Genomic DNA, 21,431 nt, shown 5'->3' on the forward strand with positions numbered 1-21,431 from the left:
CCTCCCTCTCTCTCTCTCCTTCCTGTCACCTCACTGTCACTGACAACAGCACCCCGGTGTAGAATCTCCTTGTTGTCGCTCCCTATCTGGTCCCAGCCACCAACAACAAGTCAGCTTTTGTTATTGTTTCTATGGACTTTTAAGGTAATAAATGTCAAAACAGAAACACTCGACATTCAGGAAATAGATACTGTACCCTGCATTACACGGTGCCTGAGTATGTAACCACTGTTTATTCTTTTTGTCAGTACTCTTTCTTCCGAGTCCTTCCGAGTGTACGATACCCACAAATACAACTTTTCCACAATGCTTGTGTAGGCTCCTACTAGGTCTAGTCTTTAGAGGAATCAGACATGGTGGACATCCCCTCAACCCTCAGCCACTAAAAACTTTGACCTGTGTTAGTAAGAGCCATACTCCCACTCCGTCTCCGCATCCCCCGTTGGGTCTCTCTGCATGACCAGTGTGGCCGGGGTCTCTCTGCATGACCAGTGTGGCCGGGGTCTCTCTGCATGACCAGTGTGGCCGGGGTCTCTCTGCATGACCAGTGTGGCCGGGGTCTCTCTGCATGACCAGTGTGGCCGGGGTCTCTCTGCATGACCAGTGTGGCCGGGGTCTCTCTGCATGACCAGTGTGGCCGGGGTCTCTCTGCATGACCAGTGTGGCCGGGGTCTCTCTGCATGACCAGTGTGGCCGGGGTCTCTCTGCATGACCAGTGTGGCCGGGGTCTCTCTGCATGACCAGTGTGGCCGGGTCTCTCTGCATGACCAGTGTGGCCGGGGTCTCTCTGCATGACCAGTGTGGCCGGGGTCTCTCTGCATGACCAGTGTGGCCGGGGTCTCTCTGCATGACCAGTGTGGCCGGGGTCTCTCTGCATGACCAGTGTGGCCGGGGTCCCTCTGCATGACCAGTGTGGCCGGGGTCTCTCTGCATGACCAGTGTGGCCGGGGTCTCTCTTCCAGATTGATGGTGCAGTACATTAGTTACAGTGCTCTGAAAGCAGCAGGCCCTCCTGTCCTGTCTGTCGGACCAGAGTGGAGGGATGAGTGTGACACAGCCAGCACAGAAACAGATAGAGACACAGCCCAAACAATGCTGCCTCACTCCCTACCTGCCTGTTTCACTGCCTGCCTGCCTGGCTGGTGGATTTATGATGGCGGTGAGTGCGTTTATTATCTCACAAACAGCATAGAGCCCGTGTGGCGATTTATCCCCTTTCAAGGTCCATCCCTGATTTGTGTTGGCAGATCAATCATGAGTGCCTCCACAGAGGGGCTAGGGGAGGGGACAAGGCTTATTACCTGATAAGGGAGGCAGGACGAGTGGTTGAACCCGCCCTCACTTGCCATTCATTACACCCATCTCTGGTTGCCTAACTGACCGGAACCTCAACCAATGGCCACGTTAGGATTTTTATCAGGAAGATAAGTATTTCTTCTTTCTGAGATTTGATTGTAAATCAACTCATCTCTACTTCCTGTTTACCTTAGTTGGTCTCCTTAGTTTCCTGATTCCTTCCTGCAACACCTCATCTGTAACCTCCTGTATGAGGCCGCACCCCCCCCCACCCCCACACCCCTCCTCCCCTCTCCAGCCGTCCACTCCGGGGACACGCTCGCCTGACAAATCACGTTGTCAGATTAGGACCTGGGCAAATTCAATTTCAGCGCCTTGCCAAAGCCGCTCTGAATCTGGGGCTGTGCATGGGACACAAAGCGAACATGACATGGGTGACATTTTTTGTCACTTCGACCTGGCGCATCATAAAAATGTATCCTTGTCGCAGTGAAAGGAGAAGATAGGGAGGAGGAGCGAAATAAAGAAAGACTGAAATGGAGAGCAAGAGGGAGAAAGAGGAAGAGAAGCTAGACAGGGAAAGTAACAAAACAGAAGAAAACAGGGAAAAAATGAACACAAAATAAAATAAAATGAATGCCAAGAGGAGAGCCCCAGCCAACCTATTCATGCACAGGAGACGGAGGGGGAATGATGAATATTCATGTCTCAGGGAGGAGGAGGGGGAATGATGAATATTCATGTCTCAGGGAGGATCAGAGGGAATGATGAATATTCATGTCTCAAGAAGGAGGAGAGGGAATGATGAATATTCATGCACAGGGAGACGGAGGGGGAATGATGAATATTCATGTCTCAGGGAGACGGAGGGGGAATTATGAATATTCATGTCTCAGGGAGGAGGAGGGGGAATGATGAATATTCATGTCTCAGGGAGGATCAGAGGGAATGATGAATATTCATGTCTCAGGGAGGATCAGAGGGAATGATGAATATTCATGTCTCAGGGAGGATCAGAGGGAATGATGAATATTCATGTCTCAGGGAGGATCAGAGGGAATGATGAATATTCATGTCTCAAGGAGGAGGAGAGGGAATGATGAATATTCATGCACAGGGAGACGGAGGGGGATGATGAATATTCATGTCTCAGGGAGGAGGAGGGGGAATGATGAATATTCATGTCTCAGGGAGGATCAGAGGGAATGATGAATATTCATGTCTCAGGGAGGAGGAGGGGGAATGATGAATATTCATGCACAGGGAGACGGAGGGGGAATGATGAATATTCATGTCTCAGGGAGACGGAGGGGGAATGATGAATATTCATGTCTCAGGGAGGAGGAGGGGGAATGATGAATATTCATGTCTCAGGGAGGATCAGAGGGAATGATGAATATTCATGTCTCAGGGAGGATCAGAGGGAATGATAAATATTCATGTCTCAGGGAGGATCAGAGGGAATGATGAATATTCATGTCTCAGGGAGGATCAGAGGGAATGATGAATATTCATGTCTCAGGGAGGAGGGGGAATGATGAATATTCATATCTCAGGGAGGAGGAGGGGGAATTATGAATATTCATGTTTCAGGGAGGAGGAGGGGAATGATGAATATTCATGCACAGGGAGACGGAGGGGGAATGATGAATATTCATGTCTCAGGGAGGAGAAGGGGGAATGATGAATATTCATGTCTCAGGGAGGAGGAGGGGGAATGATGAATATTCATGCACAGGGAGACGGAGGGGGAATGATGAATATTCATGTCTCAGGGAGGAGGAGAGGGAATGATGAATATTCATGTCTCAGGGAGGAGGAGAGGGAATGGTGAATATTCATGTCTCAGGGAGGAGGAGAGGGAATGATGAATATTCATGTCTCAGGGAGGAGGAGAGGGAATGAGGAATATTCACGTCTCAGGGAGGAGGAGAGGGAATGATGAATATTCATGTCTCAGGGAGGAGGAGAGGGAATGATGAATATTCATGTCTCAGGGAGGAGGAGAGGGAATGATGAATATTCATGTCTCAGGGAGGAGGAGAGGGAATGATGAATATTCATGTCTCAGGGAGGAGGAGAGGGAATGATGAATATTCATGTCTCAGGGAGGAGGAGAGGGATGATGAATATTCATGTCTCAGGGAGGAGGAGAGGGAATGGTGAATATTCATGTCTCAGGGAGGAGGAGAGGGATGATGAATATTCATGTCTCAGGGAGGAGGAGAGGGGATGATGAATATTCATGTCTCAGGGAGAGGTCTGATTTGATATGTCTCTCCCCATTGTCGACGGATGCCTTAGCCGGCCCGTTTAGTATTTCCGGCCTTGTAATCAGTCATCTTCAATCCGCAATGTCGTGAGGCTGTGATTTGATGTAGACCCCGCTGGTCAGACTCTGGGTAGAAGCAGCCCCCCCCCCTCTCTCTACCTCCCCCTTTCTCTCCATCTCTCTCTCCTATGCCTCTTTAATACAATGTTTACAAGCCAGCGCATTGTCCTCAACATATTTCAAAGTCCTAAGTGCCTGGGGCGTTTCACTGACAAATCAAATAACAGCAAAATCATTTATTTCCTGCTCCTGCCACTGGCTCTGCGACGGCGGTTAGGAAAGGAGGAGGAGAGGAGAGGAGAGGGGGTTAAGAGTGGATTGGAGCATCCAAGAGAATGATTACTTCAATAAAAAAAATTATATCCCAAATCTGCTTAGCAGTCGTACTTTGAGCTGTAATTGTTTCAAACACAGCATGGCCCAAGGGTGGGCAGATTGAGTGGCACTGGGGGAGAAAGGGGAGGATAGGCGGGTTTGAATCTTGCAGACGATTAAAAGTGTGATTTGTGTTTCTCGATGACTGACTGACCATTTGAGCTGTCCCCTGGGTATTGCGTTTTGTCTGAGTGAGTGAGGGGAGAAACAGTGCTGTCTCTCTGCCTGTGTGACTTTAAGCAGAATTGAGTGTTGAAAGAGGGGTGTCGTCTGCACAGAGACAGAGGACCGAGGTGTCACCTGAGGGGATACTGAGAAGAATATCACTTATATTAGGACAGACGCAGACATACAGAGAGGGAGGCATAAGAACATCCTAGAAAGACATGTGACCTCAATCAAAAACATATCTGTCTCCAAGTGCACCTCCCATTTGAATGGAAACACCCAAACCCACCCGTACTGCAAAAATACATATCCAATAACCTGTCTAAATGGGTCTCTCTCTTTCCTCCTACAGTAAGAACCCGTCACACGGACACAAGGAGGGCAGTGTGGTTCCAGGAACTCCTAAGGTAAGAGGATTTACCAGCAGAATCTCTCTCAGACTCCACAGCCCCAATAAGACCATGGTCGGTCCACTGACCAGCTCCCTGACCAGAACGATCTTCTTCTGAACTACCTGAGCCTTATTAGGCTACTGTACTTCAGGTCTGGATCCCTGGGAGGCTCCCAGCGGAGCTCGACAAGGCAGTGTCTTAAGGAGACGTATAGCAGGATCCTCCGGAAGGAAGGCTGTTAAGCTAGCTACTACTGTATCAGCAGAGTGTCCGTGCTCCAGCAGGCAGTGGAGAGGGAAACTGCCATAGATGCACTTCCTATGGCTGTCTGAGTCCTCATTAAAAAGCAGATCCAATAGACCCTGGACAGAGCAATTTCTGTGAACACCCAATAAGAACCCAAAGGACTCTGTAAGACTAAGGACTTAAAAAGGGACTCTAGCTGGGTCTATCTTCTCAGTAGACGCAGTGTTTCAGAGTGTTCACTTGGAGACACACTCCAAACCACATTGCATTCCTGTAGTCCACGGGGACAGGGTATGTCTCTCTTATGTTAAGAAGAGGTTTCATTCATGGTCTCCTAATGTTGCCACATTTATCTCTGACACTGTTCTTCAGGCCCCTCACTGAATGTGCTGAGTGAAGGGAGATAGAGAGGGAGAAAGAGGAGAGAGGGAGAGTCAGTGACAGAGAGAGAAAGGGAGAGAGTGACAGAAAGAGAGAAAGAGATGTGAGAGTTTTTTAAAGTGTAGGCTGGAGCCAGCCGCAGTTGGCACTGGGGGAGAGCGTGATCGTCCCTCTGCAATAAAGGTAAGATTTTCTGATGGTATGTGTCCCTGCGGAGGGTAAAGATGCTATGAAGGATGTCTGTCTCTTAATGATCACTGTACCTGTCTGGTAAAAGGGGACCTTTAATATCTTTAACATCTTCAAAGACACGCTTTATTGTGCTCAACAGTGTTTCCACTACTCTTCATTCAACTGCCATTTCAGAGGACATTTACTGGGTTGAGATGAAATGGATGAACTTGATAAAGATATTTAATGGAGATTGGAGACAGGTTTTTATCAATACAAGCTCAGAGGCTAACCCTGCCTCACTATTACCTTCTGATGGTGCCTGGTTCAGAGTCAGACAGACAGGGGCTAGGGGAGAGTCAGACAGACAGGGGGCTAGGGGAGAGTCAGACAGACAGACAGGGGCTAGGGGAGAGTCAGACAGACAGGGGCTAGGGGAGAGTCAGACAGACAGGGGCTAGGGGAGAGTCAGACAGACAGGGGCTAGGGGAGAGTCAGACAGACAGGGGCTAGGGGAAAGTCAGACAGACAGGGGCTAGGGGAGAGTCAGACAGACAGGGGCTAGGGGAGAGTCAGACAGACAGGGGCTAGGGGAGAGTCAGACAGACAGGGGCTAGGGGAGAGTCAGACAGACAGGGGCTAGGGGAGAGTCAGACAGACAGGGTCTGGGAACAGTCAGACAGACAGGGGCTAGGGGAGAGTCAGACAGACAGGGTCTGGGAGCAGTCAGACAGACAGGGGCCAGGGGAGAGTCAGACAGACAGGGTCTGGGAACAGTCAGACAAACAGGGGCTAGGGGAGAGTCAGACAGACAGGGGCTAGGGGAGGGTCAGACAGACAGGGGCTAGGGAAGAGTCAGACAGACAGGGGCTAGGGGAGAGTCAGACAGACAGCGGCCAGGGGAGAGTCAGACATACAGGGGCCAGGGGAGAGTCAGACAGACAGGGGATAGGGGAGAGTCAGACAGACAGGGGCTAGGGGAGAGTCAGACAGACAGGGTCTGGGAACAGTCAGACAGACAGACATGGGCCAGGGGAGAGTCAGACAGACAGGGTCTGGGAACAGTCAGACAGACAGGGGCTAGGGGAGAGTCAGACAGACAGGGGCTAGGGGAGAGTCAGACAGACAGCGGCTAGGGGAGAGTCAGACAGACAGGGGCTAGGGGAGAGTCAGACAGACAGGGGCTAGGGGAGAGTCAGACAGACAGTGTTGGGGAACAGGAGTAATTGTTGTTAGTGGGGAACTGTGTTTAGTGGGGAAATGGGAGTAAGGGAACAGGGATTGAACAGGGACCGGGGTGAGGGAACAGAGCAGGCCCTCTGAGCGAGGCGTGACTGAGCATTCCCCAGTAGGTGCTTAGTATTCCGACACACCGTGTGAAAAATGAAGAAGCTGCTTAGAGATCACAGGGGCTGCTGCTTCCTGTGCCCAGTCTGCCTTCCAGACCTTCCTACCGGTTGTAAAGCGGATTAACCTCTCCCACTTCACAGCTGCCACAACGGCCACCCGCCCCCTCTCAACCACGCCATCGCCATAGCGACTCCGTGTCAGCCCTGTGCCTCTTAATCCTCGGGGTCAGGGGGCAACGGTACGGCAAGGCAAGATGAGGGGAGATGAGCACGTTATCTAATATGGCACCTCCCGTATCTAACGCTGGCGTCAATCTGTTAATTAGTCAACACATTACTAACTATTACACTCAAGTAGAATAACAAGTGGTAGTTATCAGAAGCTTGTGCTAATTGACACACAGGCATTCAAAAATGCAGCGTCATAATGCTGTGTAGTAGGTAACAATTCCAGTTACATCAATGAATAAAAGCCACACAAATAAACAGCAGTTCCGTGACCTTGCCGCCCAGAAGCATAAAAAGACATGCATAATGCTTCATTTACTGTCCCAGCACTAGGGGTCTGCCATTTCTCACATATTAATATTAGATTATACTTGTCGGCCACTTATGCCCCTGCTCTCTCCTCTCTCCTTGATTAATAGGAACACTTTGTAAATACAAATATTTCATAGCAGCCTTGTAAAGAGCTGGATCTCTGTCAACTCTTCCCTGTAAAGTAAGCACTATTTCCCCTTCCCCCTTTCTTCCCCCCTTCTTTCCCCCTTTTCTCTAGTTCATTTGTGAAATAAACTCAATTAAGTTTGTCAGTGGGGCATGCCTGTAATGTCGGAGGCTCTTTGGAGGCTGTCAGAAGAGGTTTATAGATGACCAAGGTGTCCTGTAATGTTGGCTTGTGTCCTCCTCCTCTCTTCCACTGCAGCATTCCCCCTCTTCTCTTCCTCTCACAACTGTCCTGCTCTTTCTCCCCAGTCTATGCTGTTGTCGGTGCACATCAAACGCGAGGGAGAGTCACCGGTGGTCTCCCCTCTCTCTTCTGAAGATGCCCACCACTCCGACAGATACCAGGTGAGCTGCCATGCTCGCGCGCCCTGCCTGGAGAATCGGGATGCATTCCAAATGGCAGTGGTACACTATGTAGGGAATAGGGTGCTAACTGGGACGTAAAGCCAGGATGTTGCTCTTGGCCCACATATTAGGCATCATAATGCCATTTTCATATCCTGTCATATGACAAGAAATATGGATTAAAGCCACTATGAAATGTACTTCTGGGAAAATAAAAAGTCAAAGGAAAGAGCATCAATGGATGGACAACATACAAAAAGTACCCTGCTACTCTCTGTTTGGGAGGTTAAACTGATTCACATCAGGCAAACTCATGCGGCGATGGTTGAGATGCTGTTGAGGTGGTAATTTGTTGTTTTAGTGTTGAACACACAGCATTGACTCAGCCAATCATCTGGCTCTCACATCTTATCATGGAGTGGATCAGGCATCAGCCCAGCTGCCTACCTCTTTCTATCCTGCCTGGTTATGTCCCAAATGGCACCAAATTCCCTTTATAGTGCACTACTTTTGACGGAGCCCATAGGTAGTGCACTGTATAGGGAATAAGGTGTCATTTGGAATGCAGCACCTCAAGCCTCCCACTATCTCTGGCAAAGATTTGCCGAGGCTGTAATGTGTTTCCCTGTTCAGATAGGTAATCACCCACAATTTACCTCAAGCTATGCTCTTATGCTCCCTAAGCCTGGATGGTATCTCTTCTGGTCTACAGCGTCCTTGACATGTCTCCCACCTCATTCTGCTGGAGGCCTCACCACTACAGATAGGCTTGCGTCCCAAACAACACCATACTCCACACACAGTGCACTACTTTTGATCAGACCCCTATGGGCCCTGGTGAAATGTAGTGCACTATATAGGGAATGGGGTGCTGTATGGGACGCTGGCATAGATTAGTTAGGATTAAACTGCTTCATACAGCACAGTGTTTTAACCTAAGTTATAAGGTTATGATGGAGCTTTATTTTTTTTACATCTCAAAGTTTGGTATTTGAAACTCATACGGCAGTGATTTATTATTTTGGGTTAAGTGGCTTTTTCCCTTCGACCATAAAGTAAGAGCTATGAAGTGTAAGACATCGTATCCATACATTGACACGCCTATTAAAGGGGCTGTGGTGAAAGTATATATTTTCATTAGTAAAGCTGCTGCTGAAACCATTTAATGCAAACGATTAAACAGATGCTTTTCCCCCTTTAAATGTTAGATTTTTTTGTTGTTGTTGTAACATGAGCTATCATGTGGTTGTGTAAGACATTTAGATATTACTATTCCCTGTATAGTGTGCTATATTTGACCAGAGTCCCATGAGTCCTGGTCAAAAGTAATGCACTAAGTATGGAATAGGGTATACTTTGGGACGCTGCATAGTGGATCATTTACATTTACATTTAAGTCATTTAGCAGACGCTCTTATCCAGAGCGACTTACAAATTGGTGCAATCACCTTATGACATCCAGTGGGACAGTCACTTACAATAGTGCATCTAAAACTTAGGGGGGGTGGGGTGAGAGGGATTACTTAACCTATCCTAGGTATTCCTTAAAGAGGTGGGGTTTCAGGTGTCTCCGGAAGGTGGTGATTGACTCCGCTGTCCTGGCGTCGTGAGGGAGTTTGTTCCACCATTGGGGGGCCAGGGCAGCGAACAGTTTTGACTGGGCTGAGCGGGAGCTGTACTTCCTCAGTGGTAGGGAGGCGAGCAGGCCAGAGGTGGATGAACGCAGTGCCCTTGTTTGGGTGTAGGGCCTGATCAGAGCCTGGAGGTACTGAGGTGCCGTTCCCCTCACAGCTCCGTAGGCAAGCACCATGGTCTTGTAGCGGATGCGAGCTTCAACTGGAAGCCAGTGGAGAGAACGGAGGAGCGGGGTGACGTGAGAGAACTTGGGAAGGTTGAACACCAGACGGGCTGCGGCGTTCTGGATGAGTTGAAGGGGTTTAATGGCACAGGCAGGGAGCCCAGCCAACAGCGAGTTGCAGTAATCCAGACGGGAGATGACAAGTGCCTGGATTAGGACCTGCGCCGCTTCCTGTGTGAGGCAGGGTCGTACTCTGCGGATGTTGTAGAGCATGAACCTACGCAATGCATATCATGGGCAGGTTGTATATGAGCACAGCGCAAGTGTCAGTGTAAGAGGCCTCTCTGCAATATGATGGATGATCCACTCTCTAGGAGTTTGAACTTGTGCCCACTCTGTGCCATTGTCAGTAAGTGGGCATCCATCCATTGCCCTGACTGGCCCTGCTGGTGTCAGCACATAGCCTACCCACTCTGAAAGAGAGGGGAGAAGAAAGATAGGTGGTCCCATTTAACCCGTAGCGTAGTGGTATTCACAATCACTGATCATGCCTGTCAGTTTCAAACAGGTTTAGATGGGGAGAATTCCTAGCCTATATCCTATGTCACTTTCATATGATGAAAAAATGATTAAACACTCATTTTCATTAAATGAAATTAAAAGTTTGAACTATTAGTATTGTCTGCAAAAAAACTACGTTTAGATATGATGCATGGAACTAGTTTACCCTACAAGTTGCTTGAGACAAACTTGAATCAATCTTAAAATCTCAAAACAAATGAACTTCCATTGATGTCACTGTATTACGTATTGCTGCTCCCTAGTGGCCAATGGTGGAACAACATCGGGCGTCCTCTGAACTTTCACTCCTATGTTTAGTCACATGACACGCGTCAAGCCAACATGGCGACGGTGATATACAAAGCTGCTTTGTAGGCGCCACATTCAATCCTTTGGCATCCTTATAAAATTATTGATACAAAAGTGTATTCATGGTGCGGTGTACTACCGGGAGGCTTAAATGATAGACGTGTAAAAGTGAGTTTGTCGGCTTGAAAAGGCTTTGAACAAAAACTTGCGACCCTGTTATGGAAGAGACGATACAGCCCATAAAAGAAGTACGTTTTTGTTTACTATCAAGCTTAAACTTGCAGGGCACTCTGTAGAATCCAAATCAATCCAGCCATGAACTGCTACTAATGTATCTATAAACAATATAAATTGAAAGGTCCATATCTAATGTATATTTTGTGTGTTTCCTTTCTTCCTAATTTTAGACGTTTTTAAGAGTGCGAGCAAACAGGCAAACGCGGTTGAATGGTATGTATACATTTAATTTGTCTTTGTAAAGTTCCTAATTATTCTTCATAAACATCTTACACATTTGTATTTTTTAAAAGTACATTTCTGGTACAACATCCTGTAGAATTCGTAAATATTGATTAAGCCAGGTATATCTTAATCTGCAACGTCTCACAGCCAACGTGTATGCAATGACATGATTGAAAATGGTGCAAATGGTTTGCGAAATTATTAAGGCTATTTCCTAAAACCAAACATTTCCTCATCAAATAATATTCTGTTCATATTTATTGAGTAGCCTATGATTGTCATTTTTCTTTATTTAAAAAAAAAATACATTACACTACTGAAAAAAACCAGATTGCTCAACCAAATATCATCCGCACTACAGTTGGTGGAATTGTCAATCAAAGTTGAAGCAGCAAGCAACTGGGGAGGCGAATGTGCATCTACAGAGTTATTTAGTGTAGGTCTGGATGGACCGGCTGACAGAGTCAGTCCGTGGACCCTTGACCAGGCTGTGTTTGGTTTGACCATGCATTTCTACCCTGTGTAGCCATAACTTTGGCTCCGCCATCTATATAACACATTATGGTTAAGTATAGCCAGAGGCCTGTGTTGAACAAAGCCCTGTGTGGCCTTGCTGACAGCCCTTCACACTGTGGACCAGCTCCAGGCTTTAGCCTACATTACAGCTACAGAGCCAGGCCTGCCCCTTGTTGCCCAACTGAGTGTGATTTCAGGGCTGGCTGGTGGGGGGGTTGGGAGTCCTGGCTGCCGTTGTGTGTCTCCGTCCCTGCTGTTCCCTTGACCTAGCGCCTACACGAGCAGAGGATCTATTAACCCTTGACCTTCTTGATATGTTGACAGTCGATGACCTCTGCTGGTGCAGGCGCTACGCCAAGGAAAGTGTCAAAAATGCTCCCCTTGGACTGCACAATGGAGCCCCCCTTGCCCCCTGCTGCATTGGCCACGGTAAGAGCCTGCCCCCACGTCCTCTCCCCAACACCCCCTCTGTCAGCCAGCAGCCCCAGGCTCCCTCTCTGCCTCCATTGGCATTTGCACCAGCCTCGGCAGCAGCCACAGTGCTGCTATGAAAATAAGCTGTGCCGACTTTGTTTAAACTCAAGCCTCCATTAATGTCTATTACCTCTCATGTGGAACCTGAATGATTCTGAGGGGAAGGGGGGATGGGGGCCTAATTAATCGTCCCTTTCTGTCTGCGTTTAATGAAGCCCTACTCGATTACCATCACCCGTTCCCTGGCCTGGGAGAGAGATTATTAGTAGCTGTCCCAATCTCCCCAAAGTTATGGCGTGTTGTCCTTCCTCCTCTCGCCGTCCCTCCTCGGGTCCCCCTTGGCCCCTTTCGCAATCACAGCCACCTAAAAATTAATGTCCCCGGACGCCATTTGCAGTTTAGAAAAAGCGACAAAGACTTACGCCGCATTGGCCACTGTTCTGCTGTGTTAAATTTCAAATTATGCAGTGGGGGGAGTTGTCGACTAGTGCTGTAGAAAGATTGTTGAGTCACGTGACCTAGACCTACAGTAGACCATCCTTACCCGTCTTATGGAGAGGGGGAACCAAGTTCCTAAAACAATGTTAGTTTCTATGAGGAGAGTAAATTACCATATCCTGTGAAAAAAGAGGAAGAACCTGCTCAATGTTTAGCTTCTCCTCAAACACTGGTTGAAGAGAATAGATTGCCCTCTGTTTTTGTCATCACGGCACAGTGTTAGAACATTAGACTGTAGTCTCCTGGGCATCTCGGAGTAAGAGTGCTGCTCTAGGATCAGGTTCCCCCTGACCATGTAATCTTATTCATTTTTTGTCTGAAAGGCAAAACTGAGACACGTTATGAATATGGTCCTGACGTTAGACTAGTTGTGGCGCTGAGGAGGATTGTCACAGCGGCATCTCCACTCGCTGTTGTAATTCCTGATCTTCCGGTACCAGACACTGGCATCTTCTAAGAGACCTGGGGCGCATCGATTCCTCACCACTCCGCTGACCCGCATTATTGCCAGCGAGACAGCAAACTTCTCTGACATGTTGTGAATGCCAATAGCGTTCACTGCTGCTCTTCTGCCAAGCAGAGGAGAGACACACAGTACACAGCTGGAGGACAGAGGAGAGACACACAGTACCCAGCTGGAGGACAGATGAGAGACACACAGTACATAGCTGGAGGACAGAGGAGAGACACACAGTACACAGCTGGAGGACAGAGGAGAGACACACAGTACACAGCTGGAGGACAGAGGAGAGACACACAGTACCCAGCTGGAGGACAGAGGAGAGACACACAGGACCCAGCTGGAGGACAGAGGAGAGACACACAGGACCCAGCTGGAGGACAGAGGAGAGACACACAGGACCCAGCTGGAGGACAGAGGAGAGACACACAGGACCCAGCTGGAGGACAGAGGAGAGACACACAGGACCCAGCTGGAGGACATAGGAGAGACACACAGGACCCAGCTGGAGGACAGAGGAGAGACACACAGGACCCAGCTGGAGGACAGAGGAGAGACACACAGTACCCAGCTGGAGGACAGAGGAGAGACACACAGTACACAGCTGGAGGACAGAGGAGAGACGCACAGTACACAGCTGGAGGACAAAGGAGATGGAAAACCCCCAATAGACTACCACTACCATGAATTTACAATGTATTTTTCGTCCATGTCAAATGCCGGTTGCCATATTGAAAGAGAGCCTGGTTGTGACAGAGGCATTCCGCTGGGCTGTATTGCCTGCTATGAGCCCGTTATCCACACTGGCAGGGGGTTTAATTTGATCAAATAACTCATTAGGCTATATCAGATTCTAATCAAGAACATTCGGTTGATTGTGTTTTTTGCGTTGCGTACTCTTTTTCTGCATTTCAACCAATCATGTCATTGTAGCCACATCGCTGTCTGCTGAAGTCAATGGACCTACCGATGTGATATTTTAGTACGGCACTTAAAACAGAAATACAAAAACAAGTCCCAGATTGCTGTGTATTTTTTCATGATTCTAACCACCTCTTTCTCTGCTTCTTTGTGTTTCAGCCCGGATTGGGAAGATGAAACGCCGGAAGCCAGAGGATGGGCAGGTATGTCCACTGTGCAGCGCGCCGCTGGCAGGGACCGAGGAGGAGATGAGTAGGCATGTGGAACAATGTCTGTTCAAGGTAGCCTCACGTCCCTACCCGTACCCTCAGCCTCGGGCCTCTAGTCAACCAATCACCATCTTTCTAGTCACTAGTCACCACCATGCTGTCTAGGTGTCTATCCACTCTGCTCTTTCCCCTGGATCTGACAGAGCGTACACACTACTTGGAAATGACATAGATATGACATAGACTCAGAACACATGGAAACAGTAGCCACCAGGGCTTCGTTGCCTGACAAGCTCTTATTTTACTTCTCCTCCAAGCCCTGAATCTAGCTTACTCCAGTCTTTAAAAAGGAGCTTTCCTCTTTGCTGTATGTCGATGACTTGTAGTACCAGTTAGATGTTCAACAGAAAGAATCATTAGTCTAGGAAAACAGCTCTCTCTCCTGTCGAATAGTTAGCCCATCTCTCTACCCTGTAGGAAAATCTTCCTCCTCCTCAGTATCTCTGCTTCCTAAATAGAATAGATGTGAGGCCTCCTGACCAACACAGATTCATGCTCACTGGCATTGTAGCCATTTCTCCTTCGCTCACAGAATAGGATAGATGTATTTATAGTAATCATGCTCTCATAAACTTGGCTGTAACGTTGGTCATGATGCTCCACTTGCCCCCTTACTTTGGTGATGGTCTTTCCAAATCTTACAGATGCATTAGTTGTAGTTTTACTAACACCTATTGTGCATCATAGCTAGTTTTGTATTAATCTATATTATTCAATATTTGTATTTTAATGAATACAAAGATTACTGATCATTTTCTATTTTTATTTTCTATTTCTTTTTTTCCACTCCAAGCCCTACCCTGTGTCTGGGTCAGTGTTGACAGTGTCTTTGTTCTCTCAGAGGGAGGGTGTGTTTGCTGAGGATGACTCTGCAGACATGGACGGAGAGAACGGGACACGCTTCGAGGAGTACGAGTGGTGCGGCCAGAAGAGGGTCAGAGCTACCACCCTGCTGGAAGGAGGCTTCAGAGGTACACTATGCACTACAACCCTATGGACCCGATCAAAAGTAGTGCACTATAAAGGGAATAGGTGCCAATTGGGAGGCAAATAAATTTTTCACTCTAAGAAAACATTAAAATGACAGAACATTTGAGCAATAACAAAGTGTTTAGGGTAGTTGAAAGTATCCTACCGATAAGAGTCTAAAGCCAGTACACCAAAATGCCTTCCAGCATGCAACAGGACCCACTCTGAACAACATTCCCTGCTAGTCACAATTCTCCTTCAGTATAACAACAGGTTGAGTCTGTGTATCATTGCCTTTTTAAAAGGACATGGCTGGGTGCAGAGAGGCTAACATGCCCAGGGCTGCAGCCAGACATGGTGGACAGCTTTGGCTCTGTTTACCAAATGACACCCTATTCCCTACATAGTGCACTACTACATAGTGCACCCTATGGGTTCTGTACACAAGTAGTGCACTGAATAGGGTGCCATTTGGGGCACGTCATATCTGTCTCTCCAGCTGCAGTGTGTGTCCATGTAGCCCCGGTCCAGACGGGGGACAGCCCAGTCCGGTCCTGGCCTCAGCCCTTTAGGAGGGAAAGGAAAACACATTTAGCTGTGCAATTGACCCGTATGAACCTGTGAGGAGTGGTGTGTGGAAGGGAAATGGGCCAGTGACCCCCAGGTTCCCCTCAGCCCAGCAATGCAATTATAGCCCTGGACCTAAAGCTGCCCACTAGGGACTATAGGCTGCTCTCTCCTCCGACCCCCCGAAACGTATCTTATCTTATGGGAGGGCTAGAATTGAATATCAAATCGGTAATCATTGACAACGAGACATCAGTGGGATATTGACTGGAATGCTCAATAACCTGCAAGTTATGTCTTTTTAATTTCCCAGTACAATACAGGGACTTTGAAACGCAGGCTGTGATTTAGATGCTGTAATGAATTGATCCAGCCTAGCCACTGTGTGCTCACCTAAATGATTTGTGAATATTTAGAAGGCCATTGGTCCATGATCAATAGCTAGTGTAGTCCGCTTGATTGGACAAGTGTATGATTTGGCCATAGGTCAGCATTCATTATCTCATGTCCAACAGACAGACCTTTGCTTCACTGCTAGAGAGAGCTATGAAAATGAATTGGCCACAGGTCCTCGTGGTGTGTCTACAGATCACAGGAAAGCGAAGAGTCCTCGTCTCCTCTAAGGGCCCCTTTAAAACTCTCAAAGTCCCCAAATTTGATCCAGGTGGTAAAACTGCATTACAAAGCCCAATAAGACGTGTGCCTTTTGGCCCCTCTCTCTCGCTACAAACCTGACTAGACAGACATCAACAGCCTACAGATCAATTTGATATCTCGACTGAACCTCCTGAGCAGGAGGCTGTCTGTCTGTCCATTCATCTAATGAGCAGCAGACCCCTTCTGGCCGGCTGTGATAGCCCGGCGTCCTGTGATGTGACACAGATAAGGGCTGGTCAAAGCCAGAGGTGCTTTCTGCTGCTCTTAGCCAGCCTGGGGAGACCACTTGAAAGCAACCCCCCACACCCCCCTAGAAGCTCAGAAGGTGGATTTGCCTTGAAAGCTTTGCTGCAGTCAGCCTTGGTTCAATGGGCCCAGCCAGGCAGAATCCACCATCTACCCGGCCCAGGGGGGTGGTTGATGCGGGGAGGAGAGACAGAGATGAGGGGCTTCAATGGGATAAGAGAGGCCTATCCTCTGTGAGCCACCAGCACCACCACCGCCACCTCTCTCGCTTTGAGGGGAGGGAAGAAAGGCAAAGGGAAGCCGTTTAAACACCACAGAAAAGTCGAGGACCAGGAGAGAGAGGGAGGAAAATCGAACAGGATCACTTTCTGCTTGAGACGTGTGGGGCCCAGCGCTCACGTGGTCCTCCTGTGTACATGACTTATGAGGGCCTGAGAGAAAACCACTAAAGGCTGATGTATTGAGGAAGAGGGTCAGATCTGATCCCAGCAGCCTGATAGTGAAGACCAAGGCTAAGTGAGCCGATCCTGGGAGAGAGGATTTGGGGCCGCTGACTGAAGATGACAGCGGGGACAGAAGGCACTCTCTGCTTTGTAAACAGGCTTCAAAGATGGCGGCCATCTCTGTCCCATCATCTCTCCAGACGTGTCCTGTAAATGCCAGAGAGAGATGATGGATATGACCAGAGCCGACTGGGGAGGACTGATAAGGGCTATAAGCACCATGGCAACCGGCTGTTATTGGTCAGACTGTCTCTCATGTTGATTGGTCCCTTGACCCTCCCTCGCCACTCGCTCAGAACCTTAGCGTTGTATCTGTCTCATCTCCAGATGGTGGTGACATATGGAGATAGGTGTTCCGTGTCACAGTCACGTCTGTGTTACACAGGGAAGAACACATGTATTTGACATGTTCATGTCAATAAGATGCACAAGATCGGTTATGATAATGAGTGTGGAGGATATGCGAGTGACAGGTGCCATTTAGGTGCACCTGTGTGTGTGTGTGTTAAGGGCTGGAAAGGGTTGGAAACTTTCCAGTATATTTCTGGGAATTTTCCATGGGAAGTTAAGCCTGGGAATTTTGCTTAAATTCATCAAGAAAGTTAGCTTATAACAGTGAACCTTTTTTGTGGGATACACAAGGCAATTCTAGGTCTTGTGGCATATTTTGGTTAAACTATCCCCAATTCAATTGAATTGCAACCCTCTGCATGCACAGTGCATTCTTACATCACATGTACAGCTGATTCTCAAGATCTTACACTAATGAGATGCTTTTGAGCCCACACTACTACATTGTCTGAGCCAAGGACTACATGCTTTATGATAAATTTTGATTACGATACTGGGTGGGTTGAATATATTTTATATGACATATATTATTTTTGTTAACTCGTAAAAGAGTAGCTTACAGCAAAGTGTGTTTAAAATAATTTCTAACTTGTTAACAATTTCTGCTGGTTAGTTTTTTCTACCGTGGGTTTTAGCTTGCTTGAGCCTGCTAACTGAGTGTTAATTCACCTGTTTCCATACATGTTTCATTTTAAAACATTTATTATAAAGGAGTTGTTTAATCTAACCTGTTAACTATTTATCTGTACATGGAATTGTATTTATTTTTGTACAAATGTTTTTATAATCTTTATAGCAAAATGCCACAGGCACTATCTAATGTGTGTAGACATTTCACTGCAGCTAATGTAGAAGGAAAAGCTGTGTACATTTGCAAATACTGTGCCAAATCATATGTGAAGAATGCAACAAAGATGCAGAATCATTTTGGCCAAGTGCATAAAGAATCAGGTGTTTTTTAACTCAATGGAGGAACGTAGTCAGAGGATTGCTGATGAATGTCCTGCTCGAGCTTTGTATGCAACTGGTTCACCTCACTTTGTCAGCTCGGGGGACCCAATCTTGCAACCTTACAGTTAACTAGTCCAACACTATAACCACCTGCCTCTCGTTGCACTCCACGAGGAGACTGCCTGTTACGCGAATGCAGTAAGCCAAGGTAATTTGCTAGCTAGCATTAAACTTATCTTATAAAAAACAATCAATCAATCATAATCACTAGTTATAACTACACATGGTTGATGACATTACTAGTTTACCTAGCGTGTCCTGCGTTGCATATAATCGATGCAACGCTGGGAGATGATTTAATAAAAGCGCATTTACATATTTCTGTTAACTCTCATGTATTCCCGTTAATTCCAATATATTCCCATGGAAAGTTTCCACCTCTGAATATTCCCCAAAATGTGCAACCCTAGTATTGATCCTAGATGATCTGCCAGGAGGAGGGGCAAAAAGGGAGTAGCCTATCCCCTGGGGTCGGCGAGAGAGATGGAGCGCGTGCAACGGCGTGCATAATGTGACTGAAAGGCAGTTATAGTGGCGCTGACCTTTTCAGGGGAGATTAGATTGCCTGCCAAGACTGGTTAAAGGGAGAGATGGGGCCTGAACTGAGCCGAGCAGCATGACCAGGCTGGGCAGCCCAACAGCATCTTTGTGTCCTAAATGGCACCCTATTCCCTATTTAGTTTTTCACCATGGCCCATAGGGCTCTGGTAAGGAGTAGTGCACTTTAATGGTGAATAGAGTGGCATTTGGGACACTATCCGTTACGTCAGACTGCTGTAGTCCTCCTCTCCTCTCTGCTCATGGGACATCAACCGGGTCGGACTTTGGGCAATCCAATTTCAGCCGGACGGTTCGGCTACATGCCACTTGCTTTTACAGCATCCCCTCGTTTTAGTTTCTATCAGTCAACTATCAGTGTGATGGGGATCTTGTTTTCCCTACTTGTCTTTATAGTCTTCTTCCACACTTACCGCTGTGGTGAATTGAGATTGAATTGGATTGAATGCAGCAGTTGTAGGCAGCCCACACCTGTCGGTTCCAGTTGGGGGAAGTATATTTGAGAGAAATATTTCTTCATGTCCCAATGGGTTTAAGGCTAATCCTACCTAGTAACACTTAGCAGTGGAAAGTCCACTTCTTAGGGTCAACAGTGGCCCCGGCCTTGTCAGTGGGTGGGTCGGGAACAGTGAAAGCATCTAGAGCCTCTCTCTCCTCAGCCAGAGAGCCACCACACCACAGCCTTTTGAAAAATCAATGCTGTGCTGCTCTGCCTCTGTCCCTCCCATCTCCTGTCCCCAATCCCAGCCATGCATCGCTAACTAGCCGCAGGATCCATACGCTGATCAATTGATTGGATTAACAGTGATTTCAGGTTCCTTCCAACCCTCTGCCACTTTCTCCTCCCCAATGGGCCTGGCCAGCGGCCGCCATTAGTGGTCGGGACGGAGGGACAATCTATTTATTTATTTTAGCCTCTCCTACGTGTCGCCACTCATTCACAGTAGATAAATTAAATGCAGGGAATCATTTGCAGTTTATCTAATTTATGACCTTACTGCCTGGCCCGGCCGCCATACCTCCCTTCCTCCCCTCCTTCCCAGCGGCCTTTGAGGCATCCCCCAGGTCCAGGTGGTTGACTGTGCTGTAGGAGAGACAAAGGCTTGGACTTGAAAAACACATTATTAGCCCATCCCTTGCTCTATAGTATTTCAATCATCTCAAAGTCCCTGAATGGTGGTGGTCTATCTGGATAGGATAGGTTTCCATGCTGCCCGCTGGGCCCCTCAGCTGTCTGGTACTACTGCCTCTGCCACCAGCAGCTGAACAGACATTTATGCACCACAGCCATTGTTCGCATATGCTCCAAGCAGCCACAGGGACCAAATAAAACTTAAAAGGTCCCTTTTTATGTGATCACTAAAAGCATGGGCACATTGTAAAAAGGGTTAGCCTTGGTGGCGGGCAGGGACAGAGTTTTATCCTCTCTTCCAGCAGCCGCTTCCTCCATCCTTCACAGAAGGAGGGGAGGAGGCTGCCTGCCTTCTGGGTCTCTGTGCTGGGTTGATTTTAGGACATATATCCATGGGTCTATCTATGTCTCCACATGAGCCCAGTCTGTCTGTACCCCACCACAGCCATGTACCATCCCCTGTCCTCACACGTCAGCTGTCAGTGTCCAGTCCTAGACGAGTGAGACACTCGGTCCCTGACCACTCAATCAGCCCCCAGCGCTGTGTGCGTCTCCGTGGCAGCACAGGCAGGGGGAGAGGCAGGTCCTAAGTGGAGCTGAAAGCGCCAGTCAGGCAGGAGTTTGTCTGGTGGGCCGCTCATCACAGGGTTTATAGAGGTGCCAGTCAGATCTACCGCCAGTCAGCCCCCCCCCCCCCCCCCCCAGACTGCCACGCTCCCATAACCAGATAACCAGCCACTGGCAGCTGACAGACAGCTGACACAACCCAGTAAACCTCCTGCTGCTGACAGCCAACAACACTTTACAGGGAGGGAGGGGGAGATTGCAGCATCTCAACATGTCTATTTCAATCAGTCAGGTTTAATAGCTAGCTCAGATCTTTCTTACCCTGCTGGTCTACGTGTGTAGAGAGAGCGATAGGGAGACGGGGTCTGGAAGAAGTGCTTGCTACTTTTGGAGCCCTGCTTTACACTGTCATCCTGTCTGACATGACAGAACTGCCTGCTTCAGAGGTTGTGAAGTGTATATACAGTGTTTAAACGCATTTGTATTTCCCTCCACAATATTAAGGATTGTTGCATGGTCTGACAGAGCCTAGGCAATGACCTTGCCCCCCTCCGCTCTCCCCTCCCTCCCTCTGCCCCCCTCCCGCTCCTCAGGAACAGGCTTTGCCATGTGTAGCACGAAGGAGAGCCACGACAGCGACGCCGACCTGGACGTGGATGGAGACGACACGCTGGAGTACGGCAAGGCCCAGTACACAGAGGCAGACATCATTCCCTGCTCCGGAGAGGACCAAGGAGAAGCCAAAGAACGGGAGGCACTGCGTGGGGCGGTGTTGAAGTAGGTTCTCACTCCTACCACTCTACTGAAGTCCACTCTGGTTT

The 21,431-nt window shown here is 48.2% G+C and overlaps 1 protein-coding gene across 5 annotated transcripts in view; it reads left to right on the forward strand.

The window, feature by feature from the left end:
• Positions 1-21,431, forward strand: part of rnf220a (ring finger protein 220a) — a 213,802-nt gene that overhangs the window by 169,332 nt on the left and 23,039 nt on the right. Inside the window, exons 4-10 of one of the 5 annotated variants that reach the window (XM_046359924.1) lie at positions 4,524-4,578; positions 7,686-7,781; positions 10,857-10,899; positions 11,752-11,856; positions 13,940-14,061; positions 14,891-15,020; positions 21,204-21,387. In XM_046359924.1, coding sequence (XP_046215880.1) covers positions 4,524-4,578; positions 7,686-7,781; positions 10,857-10,899; positions 11,752-11,856; positions 13,940-14,061; positions 14,891-15,020; positions 21,204-21,387 — 735 coding nt within the window. Of the gene's footprint in view, positions 1-4,523; positions 4,579-7,685; positions 7,782-10,468; positions 10,698-10,856; positions 10,900-11,751; positions 11,857-13,939; positions 14,062-14,890; positions 15,021-21,203; positions 21,388-21,431 lie in introns of those variants that run through there. The other 4 variants (XM_046359925.1, XM_046359926.1, XM_046359927.1 and 1 more) reach the window with 4 other exon arrangements.

Source organism: Oncorhynchus gorbuscha, linkage group LG08 (genome assembly GCF_021184085.1).
Source record: "Oncorhynchus gorbuscha isolate QuinsamMale2020 ecotype Even-year linkage group LG08, OgorEven_v1.0, whole genome shotgun sequence".
Classification (NCBI taxonomy): domain Eukaryota; kingdom Metazoa; phylum Chordata; class Actinopteri; order Salmoniformes; family Salmonidae; genus Oncorhynchus; species Oncorhynchus gorbuscha.